Raw genomic sequence first — 21,264 nt, forward strand, 5'->3', positions numbered from 1 at the left:
CTTCATTCATTATGAATTTTGATACAAAAATACACTGATGCATTCATACATTTATTCTTAGCTCATACAGACTTGTACAACTTTGGCACAAATAAAAATACATAAAATTAGCTCATAAATAGTCCATAGTCTGAAATACATTCATCAACATATTCACAATTGCCACCGAACAGATGGCTTCAAACCTGTCCCAAAAATGGATTTTTCAGAGCAACATGTGCAACTCTGACGTCTCCCTTTTATCAGGGATCTTGGTTGATCCAAAAAGTGACAATATCTTTGACAAAATGAGTGTCCAAATATGATGAAGATGGTTTCATTTAGCGAACATGATATAGCCCGTTAACCACCACATCATGACAGGCTGAAGCAAGGATATAGAAAGGATCAGGTAAAGGCTCCGCTTACTTCCTCTTGAGTAGTTGCTGTCTTCCGAGTGCGGCAATATTTTTACTCGCAGTGTCTGAACCTTCAATTAAACACACATTTTTAACTCAAACTGAGAATTTTTTTTTTTAAATCCCAAATATTAATTATAAGTTTGATGAGAAGCTTCTATGTATACCTAATGAACAGAAAATACATTATAAAACTTGTCACTTTAGCAGGTTTCAACACTCCTCATACTGTCCATTAAGCAACCAATTACCCGTATATTATATATGTATAAAATTTCATAAAAGATGAAAATTCTTTTGGAAATGGCAAGAAGTTAAATCCCAATTTAAAACCAGCTTTGTTTGTGAAACACTGATGCCCCCATTGGACAGCTCATTGCCAAAGTTCTACTTTCTCAAATGCAAGTCAATCTCCAGGTCAAGGTCAAGAGGTCAAAAATATTGGTGCCTAAAGAAAGGTTTTGTCATGAGGAATATACACATGTAAATTATGAAAGCCCTTGCACCTACAGTTCAAAAGTCATGGCTAAGATTAAAAGTTTTTCAAAAGTTGTCAAATTCCCTAGGTCAAGGTAAAAAATGTTGGTACCCAAGGAAAGGGCTTGTCACAAGGAATACACATGTGAAAAATAAAAGCCCTAGCACCAACCATTCAAAATTTATGCCAAGGTTTAAGTTTCATAAAATTTTGCATAAGTGGCTCAAACTCCATGTTCAAGGTCAAGAAGTCAAATATGTTGGTACCCAAAGAAAGGTCTTGTCACAAGGAATACACATATGAAATATGGAAGTCCTAGTTCCAATCAATCCAAAGCTATGGACAAGATTTAATTTTCTGCAAACAGACTGACGGGACAAAAAAATTGTATGCCCCCAAATCTTCAATTATGAGGGCATAAAAAGAATTTAAAGGAGAGAAACTTTTCCATTAAGAGCTATTGATATTGTGTACTTAGTATATAAATATTTTCCTTAACAGTACAACTTACCAAGAAGAAAGCTATAGTTATACTGAACCAAAGTAAGGTGACATAGTACCCTGTAGACTGGAAAAGCATTCCTGCTAGTAGGCAGAGTATCATTCTGTAAAAAGTAGATAATTACTCTCATTCATATTCAGTATTCAAACAGAATCCAAATACTGCTGGCAATGTTATCTAGATCTTTTTACTTTTCTCACTCTTCATACAAACAGTTTTAATTTCATTTGCTATAGTATAAATTGACTGTATATGTACATAAATTCTACACTGATATTTTTCAAAATCACCTTGTATTCCAGGCTAAAAAAGAAAATCACATGCCATGTTGAACTGTTAATTTCATATTCAAATAATTTACTGAATAACTTACCCTACAAATTTGTATCCACAATAAGCTACAATATCAAGATACTTGAGATCTGTTTTTAGGTTCATAATGTAAAGGCTCATGTTTAACACAGAAAGTTCCAAGATAAGCCACACTAAAGCAGAACTTGTCTGAATTCCCAGCTGCTCAGGAGTGAACCTATAGAAATAAAAAAATATTACTATCAGACAAATAACCATGTTCATTTTACAAAACTGGGTTGCAGAATCAATATTTCTTTTACTATTTGCAAATTACAAAATGTTTCAGTTTTCTATAATTTACAATAATCTGCAGTGTGTGCTCATGTAATATGGACACTTCACACTTTTGCTAAATATTGCTTTGTATTACATGTATTCATTTAAAAAAAAAGTATTTTTTTTTTTTACAGTTTTATAATCTATACTAACAAGAGACCCATGGTCCACAATGCTCACATGGGTAACCTTGGCCCTGTTGTTCTTCAGGGAATTTTAAAAAAAAGAAAAGAAACCCTCTTCATTTAATTTTGACATATTGTGGCTCCTATAGCTAGCTCCAAGGGGTCATGACTTAACCAAAGTTGAATCCACACAACATGAGGATGCTTCAATATCAGCAAAGACTAACATGGCCTTGTTGTTCTGGAGATGTTTTCCCCACTGTTGTGCACTATGTAAATTGTGATCCCTGATTTTAGCCCCATCCTAACCTCAGGGTCCATAATTTAAAAAAAAACTTGAATCCACACAACTTGGGAACATTTGCTTATTAATATGATTCAGTGTCATCCTGCCATTCTTGAAAAAGATCTTTTTCTAATTTACTAGTATATATTTTCCTGTAAAACTATTTAAGCCCCATCCTAGCCCCCAGTTCCATGACTTGATCAAATTTGAATCTGTACTACATATGGAAGCTTCTATAGTAATATGCAAGTGGTTCTTGAAAAAAAAAACCTTCACATATTTCCCCCTATATATTCCCAAGTAAAATCTGATTGTCTATGATTTCAAAATTTGGAATCTGCACTCCCTGGAGATGCATGCATTTTTTTTTAAATATCCCTTTATATTGTGCCCCCTATCTGGGACATGATTTGACCACACTAGAATCTGCACTACCTGACAATGCTTGCCTATTTATATAACTAATTACAGCCTTGCTGTTCTTGGCATCTTAAAAGGTTCGGCCCTCTTTATCCCAGTGTAATACTTTGATTCTGCCACATCCTAACCCTGAACAAATGATTTGAACAATTTTGAATCTACACTTATTAAGGAAGCTTTCAATTAAATTTTAGTCTTTTCTGGCTCATAGTTCTTGAGAAGATATTTTAAAAGATGCCACCAAAATTTCACCATTTCTTATTTATCTCCCCTTAAAAAAATGGCGTACTTCTTCATTTGAACAGTCTGAAACTCCTTTACCCAAGGATGCCTTGTGGACAGTTATGGCAAGTTTGGTTGAAAATTGACCCAGTGGTTCTAGAGAAGAAGTAAAACAAGAGGCCCAGGGGCCACATCACTCACCTGAGCACTGTGGCGAGGAAAAAAGGAAAACTCAGTTTAGTATTGAAAAGCTTAAATGCATAAGTGGTCCCAACCTACCCCTAAAAGGGAGTGGGGGTATGATTTGAACAAAATTAAATCTACACTAACTAAGGATGCTTACATAATTTTTTGATTAACTGTGACTTTTTTCTCTACAAGTTTAAACTTTCATTGTGGCCCCACCCCACTCCTGGAGGTCATGATTTGAACAAACTTGAATCTACACTATCTGAGGATGCTTCCATATAAATATCACAAACAGTGGCTTTGCTGTTCTTGAGAAGATTTTTAAAGATTTTTCCTATATATTCCTATGTAAAACTTTGATCGCTCATTGTGGCCCCACCCTACCCCCCGGGGTCATGATTTGAACAAACTTGAATCTACACCACCTGAGGATGCTACCAAATAAATATGACCAATCATAGCTTTGCTGTTCTTGAGAAGAAGATTTTTCCTATATACTCTATGAAAACTTTGATCGTCCATTGTGGCCCAACCCTACCCCCGGGGGTCACGATTTGAAGAAATTTGAATCTACACCACCTTCAGATGCTTCCATATAAATTTGACCAATCATGGCTTTGCTGTTCTTGAGAAGAAGATTTTTGAAGATTTTTCCTATATACTCCTACGTTAAACTTTAATCGTCCATTGTGGCCCCACCCTACCCCTGGGGGTCATGATTTGAACAAACTTGAATCTACACCACCTGAGGATGCTTCCATATAAATATGACCAATCATAGCTTTGCTGTTCTTGAGAAGAAGATTTTTGAAGATTTTTCCTACATATTCCTATGTAAAACTTTGATTGTCCTTTTGTGGCCCCACCCTGCCCCCGGGGGTCATGATTTGAAAAAACTTGAATCTACACCACCTGACAATAATTCCACATGAGTTTCATCTTTCCTGGCCCATTGGTTCTTGAGAAGATTTTTCAATAATGCCATTAATTTTTTGCCATTTCGTAATTATCTCCCCTTGGAGGAGGGCATGGCCCTTCATTTGAAGAAACTTGAATCCCCTTCACCCAAGGATACTTTGTGCCAAGTTTGATTGAAATTGGCCCTGTAGTTCTGGAGAAGAAGATGAAAATGTGAAAAGTTTAGAACAACAACAACGACGACGCCAACAGACAACGGACAAATTTCGATCAGAAAAGCTCACTTGAGCCTTCAGCTCAGGTGAGCTAAAAAATTGTAAAGTTAATACTACAGAGGGGCAGATTTTTGGATAGACAGGTAGTAGCAGATGGACATCAAACAATGGGTAATCAGAAAAGTTTGTGAGCATATAGCTTTGGTTAGCTGAAAAGTCTAAAATGTATTTTAGCAAGATCTTACTTGTTATGTGTTCCCAATACTAGTCCAGCAACAAGGATGTATGTGACAAATGCCATGGCTGAAATGAAGCATTTGTAGACATTCACTACTATAACATACACATTTAGGATGTTGCTCAACTTACATGATTTCCAAGAAAAGCTTATGAACACCTCCATAAAAGTCATCTAGAAGTGAATCCTTAGTGCATGTATATACATATTATAGGACCCTGAGCTTTATTACACACAGAGTAAATGTAGATGTTAAAGCAAAATTAATACATGTATGATAGTATTACCATGAGTTTGATATAAAGGTGAACCCTTACAAAGGAAAAGCTCAGCTCCAAAAATTCACTTTATCTAGACAAGCTGAAACTGTGATATACAATAACTGACTGTCTGAAATGCACACAATCTTTAGGCTAAATGACTGATAAACAATAAAAAAGACTTATACTTACATGGTATATACAAATCAGGTGCATTACAATCATCTCTAGGTGCCACTGGTTGGTCTTGGTTGAATTTTATTGACCAGTCCTGGAAAAAAAAAATAAAGCATTTTAAAATTCTTACATCATAATTTTTAACAAGTTGCTGAAAGTAGCATCACTTACAGTTTGGGTAAAAGGAAAACATAACAATCCCAATTTCTTCATTACATATGTTGTATCTACTGCAAAATAATACTTCATTCTGGATGTTGAAACATATTTTTCTATCTGAAATTTAAAAAGAATTGAGAATGATCATTTAATACACATTAACTTATTCCAATAAGATAGTGTATATAGTTGAAATTAAGACCTATAGTCTTGCATAATTAAAATCCTCACATTTTTATGTACAAATTCTGTGCCTTGGCCTGCTAGGGATTGCCCATACTGCATGGCCATATTAGCCATGGGATCATTGAGGTACTGGGCTCCTGGTATCTGACTCATTCCTGGAGGTCCACCATAACCAGACGGATCATATCCTGTCAACATATATCAAACTTAGAGTTAGACTTAGTCTGAAATAAAGTAAAAGCATTATCACACTTGCTAGTCAACCATAAAGTAAAAAAACAAAAATAGAACAGAAAAGTTTGAAGTTCAAATACAAGTGAAGTAAATGTAATAACATAATAGAATTGAGTTCGGATAGTAGTGGCATGTGCAAATTTATGAGAAAATTACATTACTTTTTTTTAAATCATGGAATAGAAATGTGAATGAATTATCAATCATACAGGCAACAAAAATCATGGCTAAAAGACTTGTTTAGATAAAAAGAATGGTATGGCATGGAAAAATGCACAATTAAGTTAAGGTAGAAAGACGCAGTCTTGTGAAATTTGTCAACTTCTAACTCAATTTCCAGTGTTAAAGCAAAACAGAATTGGACAAGACACAAACCATATAAATATATTAAGTAATACATGTACTGGGTATTCACTGGGTTATATTACACAAATACACTGCAAATAATCAAAAAATGTACAGTGCAAAAAGAACAAACACATAATATAAGGCATAATGCATCATAATTAATGAGAAACTAGTATCTAGAATGTGAAACATAACAGAGATGGTTCAAAAATTTCAAACAGTACAAAACACTATATGACAATCAGTGATTTTTTTAAGAACTTGAATACTATAGGGTTACCGAACTTATACTGGTGAATATTGGCACAAGTTGGCTATACAAATGCATGAGCTTGCAAGTGCATTTGTACTGCCAATGAGTGCCAATATTCACCAATATAAGTTCAATACCGCCTTTATTATATAGCTAAAACATTTCCCATTGATTTATATTAACTATTTCAATTGAATAACTCAAAATTAATGAGAATTTTTCAGTATCTGTATTCAAAATAAAACTGTCCAATATCAGCGTCTTTCCTGTAAGTGTTCAATATCACATCATTCCAATGACCCTATCAGGCATTTTTTGTTTACAACAGGGCGTGCAATATTGAACGCTCGTATTCGGAATGTTTTGGGACATACTCGTTTCAGTAATGCAAACAAAATGCGTTCAATAAAATGCCAAGATATTGAATGTTAAAATTCTCTAGACTTTTAGTCCTCTTTTATCATTAGACTATTAATTTGCTATATATTAATAAAAAGATGTACTGAATTTTATTTTCTAGTAGAAAATACTACAGTAATTTGTGCATAAAAATCTGACAGCTCTTTATATATGCAGTACATACATGTACATGTATAAACTAATTAGTAAATAATGTATACAGGGCTGATTAAAATTAATTCAACCTGAATCCCAATACAGTAAAACATGGTTACAGTGTACATGCTTATAATGAATTCACTATTACAGCAAAGCCATTTTCAATCCATGTGGTTTTAAAATGTATTATTAACTTATCTAATGTAAAAAATATGTTTATAATGAATCAAATTCCGTCATCCTTGGTCCTTAGCTATAAACATGATAAACATGTTTTACTGTACACTATACCAGTATTCTTGTTATCCATAAAATTCATGTTTTTTTCCTTTATTAAATGCATAAAGTGCATTTTCTCTGATATTATTCAATACATATACTGTACAAAAGCAAATTTTGTTTGCTCTTAATTTATTAGTGTGCTATCCATACTCTGTGGTATAAGCTTGGCACTTTAAAATATACTTTAAAATATACCAAAGCTTTAATATTAGAAAATACCGTCAAATACACCAGAAAAGTAGCTTGCAGCTCTTTAATATATTCATTATACCTTTGAAAATTGTTTCCTATGAATATAGAATTATGGACCCCAGGTTCAATATTTTAAGGGGGGGGGGGGGGGGTGTCACTATGTCACAGCTAGAAAGTGAACCAAGGTTCAAAATATTATGTGATATATTAAACCCCCTTCAATATTTTGTAGTATCAAAATATTATGCTACAACGGTCTGTGAGATGTTGGACCAGCTGATGAAATGTTGGACTGGTCGATGAGATGTTGGACCTGGTGTTTGATAGCTACAGAATTGACCATGCAGTGCAGGTAAATGAATTTACATGAAAATACTGCATCTTCATTGCAAACAAGATACATCATCAAAAGCCTGAAAGTCTTCAATGGTGTTGAACTTGAAAAACAATTTCAAAAGTCCTTTTTGAATTTGATAAATTTTAACTTTATACAAAATGTGACAATTACAGTTCTGGGGCCTTATACATGATCCAAATAGAGTAGGGTTAGAATTAACCATACACCATCGAACATGTTCATCTCTTTTTAGTCAGTTGAAAGACTATGAAGGATTTAATGAATTTATATGATATTTGTTCTAATTGTCAATGTCTAAGCATTGTTCTAGTGAACAGTGATTGCTCTGCTATGACTACAAGTTACAACTGGGCGTGGTATAGAGTATACTACGAAATGAAGGAAATAGAAAAATACTGTAACAGAATACGATAACTTCGGTTTTAATAATAAAATTAGTTACAAATTTGTAAAAGCAAGGTTAAAAGATTGAAATTCAATGTTTTTAGTCTTCTAGTATCTGTATTTAAGTAATTTTGTGATTATTTTTACTGCCTGGTAGGCTTTTTCTTTTTCTTTGTTTTGGTCATCCTTCTGAAATGTTTCTCATGTCATTTGATGCACCGCTACCTTAAAAAATTCATCCGCAACAACTATCACATTTTTTTTTGTGTGTGAAAATAAACAAAGCATCTGTGTTTTGTATCAGAATTAATTATAGATATAATTGATGCAATTTTATTTTCAAGTTATTATTCATTGTGAGAATTTTCGAAGAAATTGATATATTGCTATTTTCTTTTATGGATGCATCCACCGACACCTTTGGTTGTGTAACTTTGGATGGCATAGCGATTTCTATGACCTGCTGGCTAGATGACATTCAAGCTCTGCTGGATGCCATAATAATAAAAAGTAAAAGGTATATTAAAAGCATTTATTGATTGGGTTGGAGGGGAAAATGGGTTTTGTCGAACCTTCAAACCAATCTGTTGATCTGTCAGCCTAAGGCCTCAGTCAAACAGTTTGCTTCTTCAGTCAAACAAACTGCATGTAGCCCTCCAAACCCACTCAATAAATGTATAGTATTGATCTACTGTTCATGACATTTAGTGCACTGTTTTGTGAGCAGATACAGGTAAACTGTATGCACAAGTAAACATACATTAAAAAAATGTGAAATTGTAACATATAACACGTTACATTGTAATATACTTCTTATAGATATATGATTCTTTAACACATGAACTCTCACTCCTTATGCCTGACATGCATTATTTTGTACCATGATTACCTTCCATATCTATTCCTAAAAGAGAGTTTCTATAATTTCACTAAGTTAATATGTCGGATTATTATAAAAGACATGTACGTATATCTATCCTTTGTACCACTGCTTAAAATTTGTGGTATGAAACACAGAATTCTTAAAAGTTGGACAAAAAAGTGGCATGTTTTCTTCCTGTAATTACTGTGTAATCCAGTATATTGCAGAGTTGTTATTTTGAGTTATAATAGAAAAAAATGTTATACACTCTTAATTTCAGAAGCCTTAGTGTGAGAATAGGTGAAACCCTATCTTACCTTGCCCCTGATGGGCTCCATAGTGTTGAGGTGGAGGGGGCTGCATACTTGTGTCTTCATAAAGCTGAGGTTTAGAACCTCCTTTCTTTGGCCTCCTTTTACCAGCTATAAAACCAACAAATTAGACATAAGAAAAAAAGTATGCACAGTCCCAAACTATTTCAAGCCACTTTATTTCAATTTCTTAAAATTACAGTCTTTTATTCATCTAGTTACTAAAGATTCATGAAAAGGAGATTCAAAACTGATTTAAATAGTAAGGCAAGCTATATTTTTTCTTAAATTTTCAGAAATATCTAATATGAAAGATTGTTGTTCATTGACTAGACATGTTCATATAATGTTCTTCATAATTCACGAGCTGGCTTGAAAAAACAACAACAAAGAAAAACCAATTAAAAAAAAAAGAGGAGGAAATCATACAAAGTGTGACTAGTGAGACAAGGGCATCGTGGCATTGTCTCAAGCCACAGTCAAGAGGATACTTATAGAGCTCTCTACATCACACTGTAAAAGGTAGGCATAGTTGCGACACTAGCTGGTGTCGCATATTTCCAATATGGCCTTTTTTTTTTACTTTCCCCCGCACATGTGATATGTCACAATATAAAAGCGAGGTTAGAGCCAGAAGAATATTGGATTTAGATAGAACGTTCTATTGTTAAAATGATATTGTCCTACGGACCTGGTTTAACGATAGAATTCATTCATGTATTGGCAATGTAGCAAAATAAACACGGGCAATAACTTGAATTCTGTGCATTTTCTATGAACAATCCAGAGAGTTCTGAATGTTACCATGGTGTTAAATCTGAAGCAAGGAAAAAATGTTGACAAAATGAGTTGAATTTTCATATTTATATGGATTATTTTTTAGGTTAAATGGCATATACAATCTCAAAAAGGTTTGTTATGATTCCTTTGGTAGTTATTTTCAGTGCAACTCCTTTTGTATTCTTCAAATTCATTTTGGAGTGGATCCGCTTCGATTTGCTACATTGCAAGTATATGGGGTGTATTCCTGTGGTGAGGGCTTGTCCCAAGACACAGTTAGATTATTCTAACTATATTGGATTGGTCAAAGGAACTTTAGGAAGGCTTTCTATCTGAGGGTTTTGGAGGGGGTGGTACTACAGTGCTGTCCTAAAGTATCCAGGCTAAGTAGACTCCCTCGAGCTTAATCTGTTAATGACAGAATAATGCAGCTCATAAACAATACTACGTTTTTTTCCTGTTCAGAGTGTTCTATACACAGGTTGTATAGATTGAAAATAAAGCACCTGTGACTTTTCAAAGAGAGTAGTCCCTTGTGACATGCACCAATTATACACAATAAAGGCTCGGTGCTTACCATTAATTCCAATATGACGGATCGGCCTGACGCCAGTGGAGGTAGGGTGCTGTAAGTTCATGCATACTTACATTAAACTGCAGAACACAACATCTATGAGTGATTAAACTGACATACACTTACGATTTCTGAATTCCGATGGAACATCCATATTTCATCAAATAAACCGCTAGAAATCAGTGTTAATTAATCTTGTCAAGATGAAAATCGTTCAAGCACTGAGTTGGCATGACACACAGACAGAATTTCTGACAGTTAACTTCCTCTCAGCCTCGTTTTCGCATTCACAATGTTTTGAAAATAATTCGTGCATATAACTATTTGGGAATGTTGCATGACTTTTTTTTTTAAATATAATTATATGTAATTCTATTTATAAAGAGAATTTTGTATGTCATTCTATTTTAAAAAGAGAAAAACCTGGCTTTTTTTGTTTGGACATACTTACAATGTGCTCATTCACCCCCTTTTTTAGAACAACAAAAATTTACTGAAAACGGCCCCTTATGCTGTTTTTCCCTTGTGAGAAATATGAGAAATCAGGGACCTATAATCGTCTAAATTCGGTTAAGTTGTGCCAGTCTTATTTTTTTTTAATTTTTTTAATTGATTGCTTGATTTATTTATTTAGTATTTTATTTATTTATTTTAAATTTATTTATTTATTTATTTATTTATTTATTTATTTATTTATTTATTTATTTATTTACTTATTTTTGGTCACAGACAAAAAGAAATATTTTTTAAAAGTACTTCATACACAAAAGGAGTGTTTTATTTCAAAGAATAAAGGTGTATTAACCTATAAAATAAAGAAATAAAAAATCATCATGAAATATATCATTATAAACATAAAAGTATCGAGAAAATCTCAAAAACTCTTATCACAAACTGACTATATGAAAAGAATATTGTATTTTTACTGAACAAATATAATCTTAGCCAATATATTTCATTGATTCTTATCACAGAAGTAAAATATGGAAACTACTGTAGCAAAAAGAAGTTGACAGAATAGTTCATGTAATGAAATGAAAATTTGTAATTTCTCATTGTCACAAAAAGTATAGTGAATGTTGCCATGAAGCATATAACTTTTGATGCTTTCCTTGTTTAAATTGATTACGTACATGTAGTTCTTTGTTGGAAATAAATTGTTTTGTAAGAAAATTATTTTTTCTGTCTTAATTACAAATTCATTAATTTAAAAAAAATCCATATACTGTATTTCATAGAATTCCAAACTTCTATTATCTTGTCACCTGTGTTATCATATATGTCTACCTTTTTAACACACCAGCTATATGGAATGCAAATCATTGAACTGAAACTATCAATTAATTTACTTTATCAAAAAGTATGCTGTGAATTTTTAAAGGACCAATTAATCATCTTTTTTGTGCCATATGTTACAGTGATTTACGTTACATTTAATTTATATTATATTGTATCCAAAACCGAACTTTTTTTTCTTAGCGATTATTAATATTTAATAACATCTTTCATTTAAATATTTTTTTCATCAAGAGTTGGCGTACTAAAGAAAACTACCGAAAATGTTCTCTTTTAAAGTGTAAGGTGTGAAATATAGTGGATTTTTTTCATGGTCATTGACACAACTGAATTTGGGTGATACTTAAAAAGTACATATTGAACGCTCCCTGATAAAATCTTGAACTGGTCATCTGGAGTGAAAATTAGTATTGGACAGCTGAGGCCCCGCGATGGTCAGTTATTATACCGGCCCTCTCCACTTATAATCTTATTTTTTAGAATATGATTGGTGGTGTCCATGCAGATGTGACATAAGATTTTGGAGGTTTCCTTTTTATTGTAGGGGCAAATTTGGATTGAAAAGCGACGTTTTTTCTACAAAAATCTGGTTCCCAGAACTCCTCTTACAGTTAACACAGTAGCCATTTCATCTTTTGAAATCATAGGCGCTTTGTTTAAGGGGGGTGCATTTTGTGTATTGTGTGTTTTTCTAGGTGTGTCTGAATATACTCATTAAAATAAAAATAAAAAAATCACTGAAATTAGCACGATTTAAAAATGTCATTATAGTACTGAAAAAAAAAAAATATATATATATATATATATATATATATATATATATATATATATATATATATATATATATATATATATATATATATATATATATATATATATATAAGAATACAGTGATATGATTTTCAAAACGTGCTAATTTCATTTTATTTTAATTTTTATTTTAAACTGATACTTACGATGATAACCGATTCAACAATTGTTTACAGCAATTGACAATAACTCGTATTTTATAGCTTCTTTTTAACCCAGAAGTTTTGACTAACTTGGAAAGTAGTAATATGCTATTCGGGATACGCTACTGGGGATATACTAAACACACTATTCTGGATACAGTATCATGCTACTGGGGATATAAGACAGAACACGCTATCTGGCATACTGTCTGGGATTCCGCAACAAGAGCGTCTTCATTTGATGGACAATTTGTTTTGATTTTTTGATGATCTATTTTACTTTTATATAATAATAAGAAACTGACCTTCACCATCTGTGCAAGAATCCGCTCCCCGCATCTACGTATGGCAATGTGTAACATATCCCAGAGACAACAAGAGACATAGGTCTCAGAGACAAAGCTTGGACAGTGATTCACTCACAATGACACATTGCCTACGCAGTAAGCTTCAAAGAAGGACAGGCTTTATAAAAATATCTATTCTAATGAAATATATGGAAATAACGAACAGTATTCATGCTCATTAAACAATACAAATTTTGGAGCAGAGCAAACACGGACCTCTAAAACATCAGAAGTGGGATCAGGTGTCATGGAGGAGTGAGCCTCCCCTGCCGACCGGTCACATCCGCCGTATGCTCCATGTCATGATCGGGAAATAACGAAAAAAAAAATCATTCGACAATTCTGTGTTTAAATAATGGCCTAACAATTAGTATGAAAAACGTCAGTCAGCATTTGACTTAATGATAAATTGTATTTGCTGACAAGGTCATTGCATCGACCATAGAACTTAGTAAATGACGACTTTAAACGAGACTGCTGATATTTTGGTTCCATCAACTTGTTTGTCAATAACTTACCTCGTTTTAGAAATTAATGATAAGACACGATTTCCCTCAATAGCATTACCAATTCTTTCAATACACGATCCCTCACAAAAGAGGCGCGCACTAAGGCTTTCATGGACTACCCTTGGGTTTAGACGTATAAAATATATATTTATATAATTTATATGAATGTGCGATTTATTACACAAGCGGTCATAAATAAAACATGATAAACTTTGAACAATCTTCTTAAGATAAAAATAATAATTTTCTATTTAGAAAAATGAATCGAATGAATTGAGAAAAAAAAACTTTTTTGAAATCAATTACGTAATGCCTTTATTATCTACATATATATGTTTACATTTAAACATTTATTTCGTTCCCAGTACCCCCTCTATATATCATTGATCATACTTAAACACCATGACGTGACCTTCCTCAAATCCTAACCACAAGGTGTAGTGATCAACGCCCAGACAAATAGGATGCTTGTCGAGACCGTGCCCAGTCGTGACGAATTTCTCCAACAGCTTCCCGTAACTATCGATAAATCGAACCTCACGACTTTGACAGCCACTAACAATGATTCTATGGCGATCATCACAGCACACGTCCCATGCAGATATATCAACCACCCAGCGGTCCCAAAGAGGCGCCTTCTTGTTGTATTCTTTATAAATAAACTTCAGACGGCCATCACTATCCAGAACGCACAAACGACCCTTATTTTCCCCTAAAACATCAATGACGCAGATATCTCGGTTTCCGTTTTCGACGGCCTTTCTTGGTGCTGTAAATAAGTTTTCTGTTCCATAAACTTGAACCTCTATTCCATCCATTTTCATTTTTGATATTTTTCTTTGGCTTTGCCTGGAAAGTATGAATTCAAACTTGTCCACCAAGCTGACTAAAAGATGACCATCATGGGTTAAAGAAACACTTGTTGGACGTAGCTTTTTTGTTTCAAACAACTTCACGATAGAACCGTCGGATGATATTACTCTGTAAATGCTTTTGTTGCGGAAGTCTGCACAAAACAACGTTCCATCGCGTGTTTTACTGAATGAATTTACAATGAAGTGGAAGTTAAGCTTTTTGATGACCTCTCCATCTTTGTCCACCAAAGCGTTCGTATGGCCTTCTCGTTGATGGATCCATGCCTTTTCTGCAATTGGACATATTGACTGTATATCAAATATTCCGTGCCTAAATATGGAAATAACATCAAAGGTGATCTTAAAGTCCATCTCTTGATCACGTGGTCGATGTGCAGACCTTGGTGTTTTAACATCGACTGGTCGCTTTAATGGTGTCTTTTCATAGATACTTTCTTTAGGAGTAAATCGCCCAAACATGTCTGCCAGAAGATCTTTATCAATGTTTCCTTGCTCGAAAGACCACGATACCATCTGTTTCCGAAAGTTATCGGGCGAATATTCATCCATTGCCATCTTCAAATTGCGATTAGCTAGTATTATTTCTGCATCAGATCCAGATTTTGATTTCTCTGCGCAAATCCGTCGGACGCTCTCTAAATAAATCTTGTCGGATTCTGCCTTTCCAACTGCATTTCTAGATAATTTGACTTTATCCCTACAATTCTGTTTCAATTTTTCTTGGATGTCCCGCACAATGGATATTATTTTGTCGCCCTGAGCGTCAATTCTTGCCAACTGGTCACTTATATCATTGGTAGCCCTTTTGGTATTGGAAATACTTGCCGACAAAAGACGAAGGTGATCTCTTTGAATTTGACGCAAATTTTCCGAGAGTTCGTATTTTTTTATAGTAACGATATCGCTAACTTTGCACCAATCGTGTGACTTGTGAAGATTTAAAATACAGTCCATGCACACTAAAACGTCACACGATTTACAAAAACAGTTCAGGATCAAGGGTTTATGAACTTCACATTTTATATCCCCATCACTTTGGGTGTCTTGAGAAATTCTTTTTACGTATGCCATGTTCTTCGTACATACAAAATAACGAAAACTTACCCTTGCCTTTAGAGAACACAGTGTGAATGGAAAAGAGGATATGCATATATGAATTAAAAGAATGGTAATATTGGTAATTTATCTATCACGCTCGTTGCTCCCTTTGTAACCTGATCGTGTGCAAGTACGTGTAAGTATTCATGTTAAAGTCAGAAATGTCAAAATATCATGTTTATTCGAAAAAGAACAATAAAACTGTACTAAATCACATTCAAAAAAAGAAAAAAAATTGTGCAAAGGGCTTCACTAAACATGTTTCAGCGTGTTCCAAATAAGTACTAAAAGAATACTAGTGCATATGAAAAAAAATGCATAGAGAAAAATTGAGAGGTAGGAGTCACAAAGCATAAAAATTGACCAATGCAGTTTAGTTATAGTCAGAAACAGTTCTTTACTATGATCGAATCGCAGCTAGAATCATGCAGCCAAAATTGACCGCGTTCAGAACAGTTCTAAAGAGATGTCTGCTATTCCAACGCTCTACCGCGTCTTCCAGCCATTTTTCACCTGCAAAAAATATTTTAAAATTTTCTTAATATTTGAAAGATTCCATCGTTGATAATTTCTTTGTGTACACAGTGCGATCAGATTGCACGATTTAAAAATAAAGCATTTAATCCGCAGACTGACACTTGTACAAATACCTTTAAGTTCTATAGGGAGACTGGGACTTTTTACACTATATCTTAAATTGTTTTAAATAAAAACCACTGAATGAATTTATCATCTACTTGGAATCTGGATAATTTTGACCTCTGATGAATTATAGAAAATAACACCCTGAATATGAATTCTCGGACAGAAAATTAAAATCTCTGCAAGACACAAATTACTTCAATTGTTCACTATTTAAATATAGAATAAAAGTTACACAAAAGCTGACAATACTTTTGATTTTTTTTTTCTTTAAAGTACATTTTGATAGGGTTTCATTCAATACAAGGAAATATAAGTGTTGAAATATTGTAAAAGCTTCAGATGAAAGGGAAAAAAACAAAGAAATTTATACTTCTCATAAGCAAAGTCTCACTTAATAATTGAAAATATTTTATTATAAACTCTAAGTCTCCACAATAAAGTGAACTTCATGCCTCTGTCATGATAAGGATCAATACACAGACAGTATGAACTATTCTTGTAAAAGGAGGCAGTTACACCTAGTACTCTTAAGCCTAATTTTTCTATTACCAGTAGTAGTAACCTATGTGAATGTTGAATTTTTTTTTACTGGATCACAATGATGGAATCATACTGATGCAATATTAAGGGCATGTAGCAGCTAGGTCATCCCATTTGAGAACTTTCGCTCTATGTACCAATGTATATCGTAAATAGATTTGATGATCAAAACCTACGAAAATATGAGTAGGTGCATGGAAAGTGACTTAATAAAAGAGAAGACAATTCTATACATCAAAGTGAGAATCAATAATGAAAAAAAATTACTAGTAAACAGGATTTAAAAAACGTACAGCTTCAATTCCTGTTTGCGAGTCAAAATACATACTATTTACTTAGGTCCCTATATGTATGATGCTGCTTCATGATACTACTAATGCAACGAATTTTCCCGATTTTTTCACAAAGAAAAAAAAATTAAAATGAAATCAAATAATCAAATGGCATATATTCAACTCGGTCAATAACTTGGACAGAATAATTAATTTTAATATAGATAAAATAAATCAAAATAATGAGTACCTTTTTTCTCTATAACTTTCTCGTCTAAAATAACGTTGACCTCTGGAATGATAATAGTAAAGGTATAGATTGATCCAATGAGGAAACAGGCAGGGGACACCAACCATAAATTCCTAGACGGCGACTCCTCAAGGGCGAAATAGAGGTAGGTGGGGGCGGAAGCAGTAACAAGAGTGGAAGCCAACTGAAAGAGAACGAAAAGATTTCATCTGGAGAGGAAAACGAAATACTTTTTCATATTTAGCTAATTTTTTTTTTAATTCAACCAAAATAATAATGAACGAAATAATAAACAAACATTATCAATAAATGCTTCTTATTGTTTCATATGCATTGGAATTAAATGCAGTTCTAGATAACTAACTTAGTATTAATTATTAAAATGTCGCAATTTCTTATAAATCTCGAGCCCGGTATAAAATTAACCAGTTTTTCTGCAGCTTATTCTTAAATTAAAAGGCTTAAATGCATTTAACGTAACTTGAATACCATTGATTTGGCCGCCATTTTAAAACTTCTTGTAAACTGCTGCCACAATGCTTTGGCTGGCAACGATCGTCTGCTTTGAACTTCCACCAGAGAAACGTAAATTCCAGCTCCAGCCATGTATCCCGTGGAAAAAACAGCCGCTAGCTTACATCCTTCTATCAGATCCAAAGGTGCCATCGTTAATCTTGAAACTCTTTTCCTTAAATAAGGTTGACGTTCGACGTGCGCACCTTGCTATACCTGGCTTTCAGTTGATTTGCCCTACTTTACAATGTGCTACGCTTTGCTGAGATTAAGATGATTGAAAACCCTATGCACAGAAGACATTTCGAATTGTAATATTAACACGTACTTCAAAGTTCCATAACCCACAGACGAAGAAAAAAACAAGTTTAAAGAGAAATATGTTTTCAAACTTCAGATATAGGACATTACATATTTTGCAGTTAAAATCTAAATATCTAAAGTATCTTTTTATCTAATGGAAAAAAGGTAAAAGTCCTTATGCTGAGTTGTTTAAGTATGTCACTCCTCCAAAACCCAGGGTCAGGATGAAACACAATAGTTGTTCATAGTTTTGAACAGGGGCTGGGGAATCAAAATATTGGTATTACTCAAACAGTAACGAAACTGATTTTCGTACAACTAATTAGCGAAACAGTCATATCAATGAGATCATGCAGCCTAAATAAAGCTTGAAAAGTTCTGTCAGTCTAAAGTACAACCACTTTTCACCTGAAAAAGATAATTTAAGTTTCTTAAATAAATAATGTAAAAATCCACTGTTGAATTATTTTTGTTTACACAGTTCATTCACGATTGCTTAGCTGAAAGGATTCATATTATATGCACGGCTGACACCTGAATCCACATTTCGAAAGGATATTTGAGGACATTAAGATTATATTCTCTTTTTCGAAAGAAGAAATTAAATTGAGTATAGAATTGTAAAGTATGGAGAGCATTAACAAAATGCAACATATTCTCTTGGTACTCGAAACAAAACTATTCCTAATCAGTCTTCTGGAAAGAACATTATACAGCTAAGTTAGAAAAATACATTGTATGAAAATATGGAGATAACGAACAGTAATCAAGCTCAAAAGTTCATTGAAACAATACAAATCGGGAGCAGAGCAAATACGAACCTCTAAAAGCATCAGAGGTGGGATCGGGTACTATGGAAGAGTAAGCATCCCCAGTCGACCGGTCACACCGTTGCTCCTTGTCATGATCGGACAAATGGAAAAATCCGCAGACAATTCAGTGTGTAAGTAATGGCCTAACAAATAGTATGAAGAACGCCAGTCAGCATTCGACTTAATGATAGACTGTGTTTGCTGACAAGGTCATTGTATCGACCATAGAACTTGCGAAATGTTTACTTCAACGAGACTGTTGATATCCTTGTTTCATCAACTTGTTTGTCAATAGCTTGCCTCGTTTTAGAAATTGTTCGAACGTAGAGTATGCTCTTGTGTATCGAATCAACTGGGAGACATTAACTCCATATGTCCAAATGTGAAACAGATGGTGTCAGACTCTGTGATATCTTTTATTTCAAGTTCACTAGGATATATCGAGTCAACATATGAATGGAGGTAACTTTTATTAATTGATAATGCGTCGTTGATATATCGAAATGTAGAGCTGAAGGTCACAACAAGTGTTTTCTTCATCTCATGTATACGTTTTTTTCTTCTTCATATGAATCTAAAGATAGGTCTGCTAAAAAAGGAGCACAATTTATACCCAAGGGATTTCCGACAGGTTGTTGGAGGACTTGAACTCCAAATACTACATAGATATAGTCAATAAGAAATTTAATATCAACTTCGAAGTACTTGTGCGTACAATCAGAATGTTCAATGTGGTGGTATAATTCAACTGTGGATTCTGAAAACCTCATCAGAACTTTAACTTTTTAGAAAATTAAAATTCACTAACAAAGAAACACAATTCGTGAGCATGGGAATTCCAACATATTATTGGAGGACCTGGTCTCCAAAGACAACACAGATATTGTAAATGAGGAACTCCTGCATCTTTTTTATAACAACTTCATAGTGCTTGATGGCTGATGTTATTATTTGATAAGGAAAAAATGATAATGTTTATACGATGCACTAATAGTTTCTGGTGTAAACTTATGTGTTTCAAATAACTTTTGGAATGGTGTGAAAGATAACTCCAATATGAGTTACCTGACCCTAAACTTTTTTGAGCATCTTAAAACACCACACTTACATAGGCAAAAATACAATCTTCTTTGCTTTGAGACTGAATTTTTGTGATTTCTCCTAAGTAAACTTTTCATTATTGTTAATATCACTTTTGATCAAGGAATCTGGATATGGAGGTAATATACCAGAGAAAAGTGCAAGGCATACAGATATAAACTTGTTAGAAAAAAGGGATATTTGAAAGGGATATATTATCTGCGGAGGGGATAGGTTTACATATGCCATGTTCTTCTTGCGTGGAAGTTCCGGAAAGTTTACTCATAACGATAGAGAATGCAATGCTAATGAACAATAGAATACATCAACTTGAACTAAAAGAAGGCTATATTAGTAATGTCTATCGTGCTGATTGCTCCTTTTGAAACATGAGCGTTTGCAATTAAAGTCTAATATGTCAAAATATCACGTTTATTATGAAACTGCTTTACAGAAAAAGAGAGAAAGAAAGCAAAGTACTTTCCTACACATGTTACAACATGATCATAATAAGCACCTATAGAACACTAAAATAATTGATGAATGTATAGAAATGGACGTCACAAAGGATAAAAATTGACTAATTCAGTTAATTTTGGCCAGGAACAGTGAGTTGGTAAAATTTCTTTGCTATGATCTAATCGCAGCCAGAATCATGCAGCCGAAATTGACCGCGTTCATAACTGTCCTGAAGAGATGTCTGCTATTCCAACGCTCTACCGCGTCTTCCAGCCATTTTTCACCTGAAAAACACCATTAATATCGCTTAATATTTGAAAGATTCCACGGTTGGTAATTTCTTTGTGTACACACTGCGATCAGATTGCACCATTAAAAATGAAAACATTTAATCCGATGTGTTCCCTGCAAGATTGACACGTATTAAGACTCGGATTTTTTTCAGTTAATAAGCGTAAACCGTAAAACAACACTTAAGCAAAATAGGTATAGATAGAGAGTACGGAATAAATCATACTGAATATATTTAATGTCTAATTTAACTGAAAGTATATGTAGCGCCCCGAGTAAAAATTGACTAAGAGAAATATATATATATATATATATATATATATATATATATATATATATATATATATATATATATATATATATATATATATATATATATATATATCTCCATACCTGCCATTTTCAATTAAAACATCTGGATGTCCACATACGCTGATCAAATTAAAAGAGCATGTAGAAGGTCATTCCATTTAAGAACTTTC

At 33.4% G+C, this 21,264-nt stretch overlaps 3 protein-coding genes across 6 annotated transcripts; all 3 read right to left on the minus strand.

Annotated features, from left to right (window-relative positions):
• Positions 1 to 38: 38 nt before the first annotated feature.
• Positions 39 to 10,783, minus strand: LOC133182254 (protein YIF1B-A-like). 4 transcript variants are annotated; one of them, XM_061317024.1, is made up of 10 exons: positions 10,666 to 10,783; positions 9,192 to 9,296; positions 8,902 to 8,916; positions 5,449 to 5,591; positions 5,230 to 5,334; positions 5,074 to 5,152; positions 4,629 to 4,686; positions 1,752 to 1,907; positions 1,388 to 1,481; positions 39 to 469 (listed from the first exon to the last, which is right to left on the minus strand). In XM_061317024.1, the coding sequence occupies exons 1-10, from the start codon at positions 10,691 to 10,693 to the stop codon at positions 317 to 319; spliced, it is 936 nt and encodes a 311-aa protein (XP_061173008.1). In that variant the 5' UTR covers positions 10,694 to 10,783; the 3' UTR covers positions 39 to 316. The 4 variants fall into 4 exon arrangements, with proteins under 4 accessions (XP_061173008.1, XP_061173007.1, XP_061173011.1 ...); XM_061317023.1 differs by having other exon boundaries at positions 10,660 to 10,753; XM_061317027.1 differs by lacking the exon at positions 8,902 to 8,916.
• A 3,241-nt stretch (positions 10,784 to 14,024) lies between these two features.
• LOC133182667 (uncharacterized) lies at positions 14,025 to 15,590 on the minus strand. Its single transcript, XM_061317521.1, has one exon. The coding sequence runs from the start codon at positions 15,588 to 15,590 to the stop codon at positions 14,025 to 14,027; it is 1,566 nt and encodes a 521-aa protein (XP_061173505.1).
• A 189-nt stretch (positions 15,591 to 15,779) lies between these two features.
• LOC133182255 (uncharacterized) lies at positions 15,780 to 18,059 on the minus strand. Its single transcript, XM_061317028.1, has 3 exons — positions 17,814 to 18,059; positions 17,325 to 17,508; positions 15,780 to 16,130 (listed from the first exon to the last, which is right to left on the minus strand). Exons 1-3 carry the CDS (start codon positions 17,988 to 17,990, stop codon positions 16,018 to 16,020), a joined length of 474 nt encoding a protein of 157 aa, XP_061173012.1. The 5' UTR covers positions 17,991 to 18,059; the 3' UTR covers positions 15,780 to 16,017.
• Between the last annotated feature and the right edge of the window lie 3,205 nt (positions 18,060 to 21,264).

This window comes from Saccostrea echinata, unplaced genomic scaffold (assembly GCF_033153115.1).
Source record: "Saccostrea echinata isolate AGI-Se365-2 ecotype Australia unplaced genomic scaffold, CSIRO_AGI_Sech_v1 ptg000009l, whole genome shotgun sequence".
NCBI lineage: Eukaryota > Metazoa > Mollusca > Bivalvia > Ostreida > Ostreidae > Saccostrea > Saccostrea echinata.

Excerpts from the sequence above, each read along its gene's own strand:
- LOC133182255 (XM_061317028.1), bottom strand. The coding sequence starts at position 17,990 with ATGGCACCTTTGGATCTGATAGAAGGATGTAAGCTAGCGGCTGTTTTT. Across the intron at positions 17,509-17,813 it reads AAATGGCGGCCAAATCAATG|TTGGCTTCCACTCTTGTTAC; the intron begins GTATTCAAGTTA and ends GTTCTCTTTCAG. Across the intron at positions 16,131-17,324 it reads GAAAGTTATAGAGAAAAAAG|GTGAAAAATGGCTGGAAGAC; the intron begins GTACTCATTATT and ends TATTTTTTGCAG.
- LOC133182254 (XM_061317023.1), bottom strand. The coding sequence starts at position 10,693 with ATGGATGTTCCATCGGAATTCAGAAATCGTAAGT. Across the intron at positions 9,297-10,659 it reads GGAATTCAGAAATCGTAAGT|CTGGTAAAAGGAGGCCAAAG; the intron begins GTATGTCAGTTT and ends TTGGTTTTATAG. Across the intron at positions 5,153-5,229 it reads GTTTTCCTTTTACCCAAACT|GACTGGTCAATAAAATTCAA; the intron begins GTAAGTGATGCT and ends TTTTTTTTCCAG.
- LOC133182667 (XM_061317521.1), bottom strand. The coding sequence starts at position 15,590 with ATGGCATACGTAAAAAGAATTTCTCAAGACACCCAAAGTGATGGGGAT.